General features: G+C 39.6%; 1 protein-coding gene across 1 annotated transcript in view; it reads left to right on the top strand.

The window, feature by feature from the left end:
• tspoap1 (TSPO associated protein 1) overlaps positions 1–12,140 on the top strand; it is a 66,926-nt gene that overhangs the window by 28,755 nt on the left and 26,031 nt on the right. The window contains exons 8-14 of the mRNA XM_088012276.1: positions 5,324–5,407; positions 7,418–7,507; positions 7,600–7,722; positions 8,233–8,337; positions 8,539–8,589; positions 9,113–9,145; positions 11,165–11,345. Of these exons, the coding sequence (XP_087868402.1) occupies positions 5,324–5,407; positions 7,418–7,507; positions 7,600–7,722; positions 8,233–8,337; positions 8,539–8,589; positions 9,113–9,145; positions 11,165–11,345 (667 nt within the window). The remainder of the gene's footprint in view (positions 1–5,323; positions 5,408–7,417; positions 7,508–7,599; positions 7,723–8,232; positions 8,338–8,538; positions 8,590–9,112; positions 9,146–11,164; positions 11,346–12,140) is intronic.

The following is a 12,140-nucleotide window of genomic DNA, read 5'->3' as shown; positions in this document are numbered from 1 at the left end:
TCACAAATCGGTTAGCAGGCGATAAACTGAGCAAAGCACAAATTTAACGACTTCCTCGACATGGTTAAATGCTTAAGTTATCGCAGCAGCAGATAGAAGTTTAGCGACTCAACTATGTTGATACAACAAACTTTTATGCGTTTTATTTGGATTTATTGTGATAGTAGTATGTAATTGTGAGCTGGGAGGAAGATGATACGTTCTTCTCAACATTTTTTGTCAATAAATTATAGAACAACCCATACCTTGCAGAACCAGTTGTTGCTGCATTTAATAAATAAAGCTTGTAGGGCATTTCCCTTACATCTAGAGAATGACATTTTTTTTAACAAAGCATTTTAGGTTCAGACAGATTTTGAAGTCCTGAAACAAATTCTCAATGTGATTTAGGTTTGGACTTAAGCTAGGCCACTCTAACACATGAATGTGGTCAGATAAAAATCATTTCACTGCAGCTGTTAGCAGTTCTCCTGCTGGAAGGGGAAATCTTGTATTCAGTTCTATCCATCTTCTGAACTCTGAACAGCTTCCTTCTTCCTACTTAAGAAAAAAAAATCCCAGCAGAATAACGCTGCCACTACCTTGCTTCGTCATGGGATGATGTATTCAGCATTTAGTGCGGTGATTTTCACCGTACATAGTGGGAGAAAGATTCGATTAGATGTTTGTGTCATCTGACCAGAGCACCTTCATTCACACGTTTGTCACCCTATTATTATTACTATTTTTTGTCAACAGCTTTTCCTCTTGCCACTCTGAGTGGACAGTTATTTTTCTTTCCATCTGATCCGTGTTGCTGGTCTTCGGTTCCCTCATCATTTTCTATCTTTGCACATTTAGTCATCTTGTACCTGACCTTTTCAGTGATGAAGCAGTGAGTTTTATGAAGAGACACTTTGTACAAAGTGTGTGTCATTTCATAGTATCTGTTTTTACAACTTACAAATTAAAGTAGTTTTCTATCTTCTATCCATATTGCACTCTAAAGATATGATTTTATGACTATGATAAATAATACCTACCACAGGTATGTAGGTATTAAATTTAAGACAGAACATTTAAATTTGTTCTGTCTTGATGTTGTGGTTTTACATTGTAACCTGAAAAGCCTTGAGGATGTTAGATTAATTATTCATCTTTTATCAACCATGTTTTTGCTTTCAATGTCATGGTAAATACAAACACAATCATCCAGTGACTTTTATTACAAAACAGATTTGAGTACGGCCATTCGAGAACGGTGAGCCGTATTCTGTTCTTGTTGCTGAAAAGACACACAAGATAAATCTAGCTGGGCAGAATCTGAAAGAGCCTTTTTATGTTTTAAATAAAACAAGATGTTGTTCAAGATCCCTTTTCTACAGAAAGCAGACTTCTTTTGCTTGTTGTGTGTGTAAAAATATATATATATATATATATATATTTTTTGTAATTTTTGGGCACGTCTGGCTTAGGCTGTTTAAATATCATGTGCAGTCACAACGGCTGTAGAAGTGCACTAATCAGCGTTTTGTTTACCAATGCTAATTTCCAGCATTCTTTAAGGCAGAGGTTCTCAAACTGTGGGGCGCGCCCCCAAGGGGGGGCGCGGGAAGCCGTCTGGATGAAAAAAAAAGAAACATGAACACTGTATGCGCTGGGTTTTTACCTTAGAATGGCCAACTCTCTGTTATTCCTATGTCAATTTGATACAATAGAGGCTTCCACACTTCCCATATCTGTGTCCTCTGTCACTTTTATCAGCAGTTAAAACTGTTTAATCCGTTGTTAACATGTTGTAACCTGTTTTTCCGAGCCGCCTTTAAACGCAACATGAGCGCTACGACGCTCACGCTGGGTTTCCACCTGTGAAGGAGACCTGCTGCTGCTGTGCAGAGCTACGTAGGTTTGTGTTAGAATCACGGCAGCAAACCAGCAAAACACAAAGAACTTTTCACAGTTTCCCCTCCAAACTAACCGACTGAGTTGAGTAAAGCTGTTGGATGCAGGTAATGTTAGCTAAAAGATGACTAGCTAACATCAATACAGAACCTTAAGCTTAACAAGCACCTTGTAGGCTACTGATGTTGGTGTCTATTTTCAGCTACGTACATTCATTTTACCCCCCAAAAAAGTTGATCCCCCCTGTCACGCGTCGTTTCAACCAGACAGCCATTTGTAATCCATGGGGGGGGGGGCGCAGAAAATGTTTGGAAACCACTGCTTTAAGGGATTTTTTTTAACAGACACACTCACTTTAATTCTTAAATGAAATGTGTAAAAAGACTGATTGGGAAAGATGTACTGCCATAGGATGAAGTGTTTGCTATTTGTATTTGTTTGAATTCGAAAGAAAATGAAGGGATTACAAGATTATCCCTTTAAATTCAACATTCCACAAACATATGTCACAAACCTTGATCTGCTCTTTTTTTTAAACCAAACACACATGCTATTTGTTGATCTGTTTGCAGATGAATGGTTACATTTATTATAACAAACGTGTTCTTAGTTTCCAGGTATTGAACTGGTGCTTTTAAACAGCTTCCTGTTAAGTGATACAGTAATCAAAATCACAGACGTCTGTGCCACCAGACACTCCCTCTGACCTCATGCTTTAGTTTTTAATACCAAAATCGCTCAGACTTTTCAAAATCTTTTCTTTGCCCTTTGTGGTGAGTGAATTTGCATGCACACAGTCTCTGTGAAAGGTTTTGCTATTTTGTATTATTTTCATTGTTTTAAGCAAAAACAAAATGATTACTGGATTGACATTTTAAACTGACTTTAGTATATTTTATTATACTAATTGGTAGTATAAATCTTTACCAGAGCATGAGATTAGATTTTAAAATCTGTTTTTTTCCGCTGTTAAGGCCGGAAGCTCAAATAAATAAAAATATCCATCTTTACTTTACTCCGCTCAGCCTTCCTATTGATTCCTCAAAGTAACGCTCTCTCTTTGAATAGCACGTATACTGTACAAAATACAGTTCTAAACGGCTTCCTCAGCTTCCAACTTCTATACTGAAAGTAGCTAACTTTGACCAGTCTTCACTCAGTGACAGCATCTGCACTGAAGAGTATTGTCAGCAGAACCTTTTAGTGTCTGGTTTTGCTGTGTTCTGACTGGAAAAAAAGATACAAATTTGAGCAGCTCTGATTGCCAGCTACAGCTGAACATCAGGCCGCTGCTCTGAAACATTTGCTGTGTCTGGGCATCCTTTAAAAGTCTTCACTTCCTGTATCTAATATTAAGGCCTTAAAATGTCTTAAATTAATAATAATAATAATAAAAATTAAGTTGGAGTTGATTTTAAATTTTTCCCACAGGACTGTTCTGTCGGTCAAAAGTTTGAGTGATACGCAGACATCTTAATTGTATTCTGTGACTCAAGATGATTGAGGCTGCAGCTAATATACCCTTGCTAGCTAGCATAGTTGCCAGCCATACAGTGGTAGATGCATTCTGTGTCTGTTTTAAGTCTGTAGAGAGCAAAACATATGATTTTCCTTTACACATTTCCGTCGTGATGCAGGTCTTAAATTTCATTCGCAACGGTCTTTAAAACGTCTTAAAAAGTCTTAAACTTGAAACTCGCGGAAACCATGTAAACACAGGCGACCTAACGGATAGCTGTTGGCCTAGTTAAAGGAAGAGCAGAAAACTATGGCGCGTGCTTTAAGGATAGCTGCTCTACATACAACAGGACATCCTGACTCAGTACACATCATTCTTGTCCTCAGTGCTCTGACTGACGCACACAATCAACCAAATCGGACCACAGATTGTGTTTTAATTATCTTTATTGTCTTGCCGTGTCATCGCCGGTGACAGTACAGTATCTCTTCCAGTCAGCTGCTTGTGGTCAGCAATTAGCCAGTGTGCTCTGTGGCTTTCCCCCCTATGCAGTCGATAGGTAATGCTTCATTCAGACCCTGCGGCCGTGCTGAAATAAGCTGATTTCTGCTCTGCTTCTCCTGCATGTAAGCTGCATTTAGAATAATTAGAGGATGGTAAGCTTTGTAATGCCTCTGCAGTGTTGTATCAGAGGTCAACATGGAAAGTAAAGTCAACGTATTCTGTCTTGCATAAAATTATGACAGCATGAACGTGCATTGCAAAAGTATTCATATCTCTCATCTGTTTTCTCATGTTGTCACTATTTAATCTGTTTTATTTAGATCGTGTGCGACAGACCGACAGACGTTGCATCGTTTAAAGTGAACTGACAGATTTATTTTATAAAATGAAAAAATCTGAAAGTTTGTCATGTTGCTTTTCTTAAGCAGGGAGAGAGGGAAGCTGCTCAGTCGACGGAAGAATAAAGGAACTGAATGATAAAAGAAAACCTGTCAGAGGGAGCACAATAGCATCGCATTGTCTTGCGATGCTATTGTGCTAACGATAAAAATTAGAACAATAAAAAGAACTATTAATTTGTTTTTTAGGTAACTGGATGGCTCTGACTCTATATCACAGTATTCATAACGTCACAAACATAAATACTGTTCTTGAAAAATATTCCCAGTTGAAAGGGGAACCTGTAGAACACCATTTATGGAAATAAGTGTGATTTACATCACAAAATCTTTTTTTATTTTTTTTGTTTACTGATATCTGTCAATGGGCAAACAGAGAAAATAGAGAAAATAGTAAAACTATGTTCTTTTGTTAGTTTTTTTTTTATTACTTAACATCAATAACTGCATTTTATCAAGACAACAATAAATTAGAAATTCTTGCCATGATTAAAAAAAAATCATGACAAATTATAAATGATAATGCCCACATCTAGTTTCAGGGTGGCCCAATCAAATCCATGCCTAAATCTTAATCTTTAATGTGCAGTAAAATTTTAAAATTAATGCTTTTGCACTCTGCCTGGAGCTCTGCAAAGGAAAATTGTCACAAATTTAAGTCTCAACAAGTTGCTGCTATAAGAGAAAGATGGTTCTACAGTGTATTGGTTCAGGGGAGACTGGATACAAATGCATGCCGCACTTTTAAGATTTTAATTTCTAAACAAATAAATAAATAAAACTATTAAGTTCCTTTCACTTCACACATATAAGCCACTGTATGTGTAACATAATGTTTCTGGTTCTAAAGTGACAAGATGCAAAGAACATTGTTTGTTCTTTGCAAACAATGTTTGCAAAGAACAAACATATATTTATAAAATATATTTATATATTTTATAAATATATTTATAAAATATATTTATAAATAAAATATATTTTATTTATATTATATGTCATGTTACATTTATTTTATTTATATTGCACCTTTCAGAGATTATTTTGCACCGATCATCAGTAACTCTCACCATTTTTGGTCCAGGAACGGGAGCTGAGCAGGAAGAGAAAAGAATGTGAAAATCTCGAGCATGAAGTAAAGAAGCGACAGAAGAGATGTCTGGATTTAGTAAGAAAACATCCTTTGGTTCTCCTGCTGCTTTTGTCATGATCCTTGTTTTTCTGTTTAGTTATTTGGGGATTTTCTGTGTTTAGTCCTGTTTCCCTGAGTCTCTGTGTTGTCCTATCAGCCCTTGATTGTTCCCAGGTGTGTCTCGTTCCCTTGATTACCCCGTGTGTATTTAAGTCCACCTGTTGTCTCTGTCTCTTGTCGGGTCCTCGTCAAACGTATGTCTAACGTTGGATGTCGCTGGTTAGTCTGTTCTCCTCAGTAGTACTGCGAAGGTCCTAAGTAGCTTGTTTTCTGTCTTAGTCTTTTATGTCAGTTGTAAAGGTATTAGCTGTTGCTAATTGTTCTGCCGTGCTGCCTGACTGGACTTTTGTGAGCATCTTCTAAAATAAATCATCATCATCATCATCATCATCATACCTGGCAGTGTTGTGGTCAAGACCACCTAACCCGAGACCAAGACTTTTAGGGTCCGAGACCAAGTCAAGACCAAGACCAGCGTCCCATGCTACATAATACGATAAAATGTGAAATATGATCAAAATTACTTCTCAAATTGATCTGAAAGATCCATATTTCCATAAAAACACCTAGATATTAAATACTTAATAAATTTAACCAATATTAAAAGCAGTACAAACTCTTGGTTCTGCTATGCTTCCATCTCTGTGCTACGATCTGCAGTGGTCTCGTGCCATCCCTAAATAGATAACACCCTGGGTGTTTGTCCATGTTGCTCTGTTCTGTCAGGTCAGCATACGCTGTCAGATCGTCATACCCTTAGCACAAACTCTGTCAGACACGTCATTACCATATAATTTTATTTAATTAGCAACAGAGAATCATGATGTAGATCATCATATGCTTTATTAAGAGTTTGTATGGCATCCTGACTTAGCAGTTAAGTAGGTTAATGAGTTTTACACCAGCGTGTGTTGTAGTTGACTGCAGCTGCAGCCAGACCTGCTTTAAATACACTTTGAAACCATGACAACACATGTATATCTATATAGTTATCATTGAAAACAATTTAATGACTTATTTTCGTCATAACTTGTTGCGTATGGTAAACTGACAACTCCTCTGACTGTCAGACTTCTTAATGCGCATCCACAGGCATGGTACTCACTGCATGTTTGCTATTCTGTTAGCGTATGGTAATCTCATAGAACGGCTCTCAGGACTCCAGTCCTATCTAATAAGTAAAGAGACGAGCAGATGAATCATACTGTTCCTGAATGTCGCATCACTATATTGCAGACTTTTGGTCACAGCGTTGTCCCATATATGCGACAAGTCAGTCAACATCTCCGCACAGTAATTCAGTGCAGTGAGTGACAACTTTTTTCATCACAAATAACGTGTCTCTGTACAGCTAGCTTTGCTAACATCACGTTAACGTAGCTTACCTTCTTTGAGCTACTTTTCTAAGTGACGAAAAAAGTTAGACGTTGTTCCCACCGTCTGTGAAAGCGAAGCGCTGCTGAGTTAGCTGTGGCCATCGGATTTCTTATGATTTATGCAGCGCTATTATATTACTGACGATTAGACAGACATCTTCTGCCGCTGAGAGAAAACCACTGCGCATGTCTCAGAGCGCCGCGTGCGAGTGAAAGGTGGGGAGGGGAGGGGGAACAGAAACACATTATTGGTTGGATTTTAATCGGTGCGTTTTGCATCCACTGAAAACAAAGATGTTAACAAATAAACTGGACAGTATGCTCATGCTGTATGTTTAGTGATATTTTCACAGTTGCGGTCTTGACTGGTCTTGAAATAAAATGCCGAGTCCTCAGCGCCCGAGACCGAGACAAGACCGAGACCAAATGCGGTCGAGTCCGAGACAGAGACCATCAAAAAATGGTCTCGAGATCAAGACCGATCTCGAGTACTACAACACTGATACCTGGGTCTCAGTGTTCAATCTCACCACCTCAACCACACCCCCCATGACAGCGTTATGTTCTAAAGACGAGGCGAGTCTGAAGACTGGGCTTGTGTGTCCAACAGGAGAGCCAGCTTGAGGATGAGCGAGGCAAAAATGAGCAACTAAAGGAGGAGGCAGAACTCCTCAGGAGGAAGGCGCAGCTGCTCGACCAGGTCAGTGTTCAACCGGTTCCGTCCCAGCCGGGTTGATGCAGCAGTGAATCCACTGGGAACCAGTCAATTAATGTGGCATTGCTGTCTCTTAGGCTCGGGCTGAGAATGAGGAGCTGAGGGAAGATCTCTCTGAAGTGACTGCTCAACACAATTCAGTTCTCGAAGAGAACCAGAGACTCCGTGCCAAACTGGAGAACCTAGAGCAGGTCCTAAAGGTATCCCACTGCATACAGCTTCACTGCAAAAACACAAAGTCTTAACAAGTATTGTAGGTCTAGTCTTAATACATTTGAAATAAGGCAAAACTAACTTTAAAGTTCTTTTTTTAGCAAGATTTAGGAGCTTATTTAAGGTAAATAATGCCTTAACATTAATTTTAAAAGTACTGGTTCCATTGGCAAATTATTTCGCTTATAACATGAGGAAAATGTCTTTTTATAAGTGGAACAATTTTCCAATGGAACTAGTACTTTTTTAAAATCGCTATTAAATAATTATTGACTTAAAACAAGCTCCTATAACTTGCTGATAAAGTTACTTGTAAGTTGGCGTTCTTATTTCAAGTGGAGTAAGACATTTGCTTTAGAGACTAGACCAAAAATACTCGGTAAGATTTTGTGTTTTTGCAGTGTCGTGTGATTTCAGTTTGAATCTTAACCAAGACAATTAAAATGTTTGAAGTGGATTTGTTTATTATTGTTGCTGTTTTTTCCCCCCCCATAAAGCACATGCGAGAGGTCGCCGAGCGAAGGCAGCAGCTGGAATTGGAACATGAGCAGGCACTGGCTATCCTTAAGTTCAAACAGGATGAGATCAAAAGGTTACAGCGGGTAGGAAACACGAACGCTGCGTTTTCCACAAAAGTTCCTCTGGATAAACATTGTTTTATAAGAAAATTGGGTGTTTTGTCCAGCAGGAGGCAACCTTAGGGCGTATAAAAAAACCTTTTAATCAACATAGTCTACTGTGCTGTGAATTATTTTTTTCTTTTACGTATTAACACCCAACTTTAACATCTTTTTACTTATTAGGCTCAGTTATTTGCCAAGAGGGAACATGAAGGAGTGGTTCAGATGCTGGAGGTGAGTTTAACGCCCTTGTGATTCCTGCACACACTCTGTCACCAAATAAGCACATTTATTTTACACCATGCAGCACTTCTGTTACCACTGCAAACCCCTGAGGTGCTTATGAGAAGTCAGGTATTTATAAAAATGAAAATAACAAAGGCAGTGAAATGACGCAAAGGAGCTGAGCCCCCAGTTTTACAAGAGATCTCCTCTTGAATACTCCATTGTGTTTGAATTGAACAGATGGCTTCTCTGTCGCTTTGTGTCTTTCTTACTCTCTGTGAGCTTCGCCGCAGTACACTTTGTGTAAAAATAACTCAAACCAGCCATTAGGCAGCTAGAAACCCCGTCTGATTGGCTGCTAATTTCGAATTAAAAAAGGAAAAATTCTCGAGTCCTCGTATCGCGACGTGACTCACTGAAAGGCAAAAGGTCATCGTCGTCCGAATTTGAGCAACATGCACGTTTGTCATCAGAGCTGCTCATTTTGCTTTGTGAGTTTGTTCCTTAAAGAAAGTGTGTGTTTTTATTTTAGGACTTGACTCAGCTCGTGTTCCAGAGAGAGCTGGTAGAGTATATTTGCTCCTCGCTTCCTTCCTTCCTTCCTTCTCGGCTCCTCTCACTTTCTCTCTCTCTCTCTCTTTTTTTTTTTAAACCCAAGACAATCACAGGAGAAAGTCTCTGTCCCCTGCAGAGAGCATAGGCTTTGTCACCAACTCAAAACGCGGCCGTTCCCAGTCTGCTTAAAAACGTGTTTTGGAGAGATTACCGATCTCGGACGCGTTCATTCGATGTCGGCTGCTGAGGGCCAAGAGACATTCTAGTGATTCTGGCTTCCAACAACATGGATTCAAACTTCTGCTTTTTCTACCTGACTAAAATATATTTTGTTCCTTCCAGAATCCCCTTTTATTTTTATCTCAAGCATGTGTTTTGTGTTTGTAAACCTCTGCTTGTCCTTTGCTTCCTTTTGTCTTCTGCTAATCAGAACACGCTGGACTGCATGCAGGTACTTCCTGACCTCCTCAGACCAATGATTCGCCAACCCTAACCTCCCATGTCGCTCACCGAGTTGAGGAAACACGCCTCAGCTGCTTTCTGTTTAACCCCCTCACAATAATGCACACAGTCCCACCGCCTTTTGTGTTCAACAGTGTCGAGTTACTAAAACTCTTGTTCAAATCAGGCCAATCACCTGAGGTCAGAAACAGATCTGTGACACAGTTTCCCAGAACATTTTACCGCATTTATCGCGTCTGTTCATCTTTGCTACATGCGGACAACAAAACAGATTGTTGTTTGTCATCGTTTTCGCTTCGGGGGTTAAAAGATGATTTGTGCCCAGGCTTCAGGTAACCACTGATATGTGTAGGTGAGAGCTAACAGGAAATGTTGTTCAGACAGTTTCAGCCTGCAGCTTTTGTCAGACCAAGCCCGCTTAAAAACTCCCACCACAGCCGGAAGTGAAATCAGCCACATATAGAAACTGGAGCCGAGCTGTGTGAAACCCCTCCCTACCCCCCCCAAACCCTCCTTGCAAAGCTATAGCAAACCTCGCTGTTCGGTGAAGTGGGTGTGAGACAGAAGCAGCATGTCTCGCTTTGTGCTCTCTCAAAGATTCCCTTATAAATGTTTTCTATCATAACTGTCCCATTCCTCTTATTTACCTCTCCTTTTTTCCCCAGTGATCCTTAAAATGTTTGTCATGTGTGTTTGTGACTTAGAGTGTTTTTTTTTTAAGTTATTTGTCTAGTCACCAAAACTCCTGAGGTTTCATTGAGTTTGCTTAGGCCTGTCACAAAAACAAATTTTGCAAGAGGATAAATCGTCCCAGAAGTTTATTTATTTAATTTATTTCAAACATGATAGACATATAAAATCACACATGCGAAGAAGAGATGCGACAGACACGTTTTTGTACTACAATAATCTTAACGTGCTCGAAAAGGAGAAGGAAGAAGTTAGAAACTATTTCTATTATTGTTGTTTTGAGACTGTTTTCAAGTAATATGATGTTAGCGGCATAATAATGCAAGTTAATCAATAAACTTTAAGTTTTAATGAACATTTAAAACTTGAACTTGAAGACATTTTAACTATTGAAATAAGCAGAAAAAACCCTGAAAACAACAAATAAAATGGAAACAAAAGTTTTTTGTCATCCAGAAAGCAAGACACGAGAAGAACTAAATCATGCCATTTGAAATGATTGAGTTTGTTTCAATTTAATCTGACTGAACAGTTTTGGAAACAATTCAGTCTCTAGATGTGTAAAGCTAGTATTGAAAATACCTGCTGCTGTAATTGCAAATAGATTTTTTTTTCCAACTCATTAATCCTAGGCTGAGTACAATTCACTCCACACGTTTTAGAGTTTTATTTGTACAACAAAACGAATCGAGCTATGTACCATTTTCCTTTTATTTTACAATTATGCATTGCGTTGTGTTGGTCTGTTGCATCATAAAATATATTGAAGTTTGCTGTTAAGAAGCAACTAAATGGCAACCAAACATGCTGAGACGTGGATGTGGCCGGTTGTCATTTTTACTGCAGCGTCTCCTAAATGTCTCTGTGTTGCGTGCAGTCGAAGGTACGAGAGCTGGAGGAGAAATGTCGCAGTCAGAGTGAGCAGTTCGGCCTGCTGTCCCAGGAGCTGGAGAAGTTCCGGCTGCAGGCCTCCAAAGTGGACCTGGCCAGTTCCACCCTCCTCAACAACCCCAGCCTCTCAGTTCTGACCAACGGGGTGGGCCTGACTACCGAACGAGGTGAGCTGCAGAACACCTGTCTGCTTTAATCATTAGTGGACTTTTCAGAGTTTAGGTGGCCTCAATGACTTCATTGCTATGTGATCTAAATCATTTCATTGCCTCTCTGGTTGGAGGTTAGGCTTTTAAGTAACAGGTTTATTGGATCGCCTTGTATTCATCTCCCCAAAAAACACTGAGCAGATTCCCTGTTCCTGCTGAAGAAAAGCAATCCTACAGCACGATGCTACCACCGTCATATTTTATTGTAGCAGACGAGGTCTAGTCATATAACTGTAAACAAGACTTCTGATAAGTTTTCTCCAACAGTGTCTTGGATTTTAACGTAACTCTTTCTTCAAGGACCGATTTGTGGAGTGATGCAACTGACTAATCCATCAACAGGTTCTCCTTCAGAGGTTTGCATCTCCGCAGCTCCTCCAGAGCAACCATGGGCCTCTTGGCTGCTTCTACGATTAAGGTTGGGAAGAAATATCGATTCATCGGTGCGTTGCGATTAATGTTTTCCAACTCAATATCGATTTGGTGTGTTTGTGCTACGGTGAGGAACACTTTCGTGAGCCATGCGCACGATCTGGGGACGTTTGAGTGTTTACGTTAACCTCTTCCTCCATTTCCTGCACTTTCTGCTAACGAAGAACAGCTTTGGATCGCAGCAAGCTTTACGAGCTAGATGAACAGCTAGGGCCTTTTTTTTACCGGCAGGCATCCATTGCAGGCCGAGAAGCTGCACGTCCTCACTACGTCATTACTGTATCAGCTCAGTGTCGGATTTAAACAGGTTGATGTGAAGTC

Source organism: Poecilia mexicana, unplaced genomic scaffold (genome assembly GCF_051168715.1).
Source record: "Poecilia mexicana isolate PSO_F unplaced genomic scaffold, ASM5116871v1 scaffold_14, whole genome shotgun sequence".
Taxonomy (NCBI): Eukaryota; Metazoa; Chordata; class Actinopteri; order Cyprinodontiformes; family Poeciliidae; genus Poecilia; species Poecilia mexicana.
The sequence above is the reverse complement of the archived record's forward strand: the minus strand, read 5'-3'. Positions and strand labels throughout refer to the sequence as shown.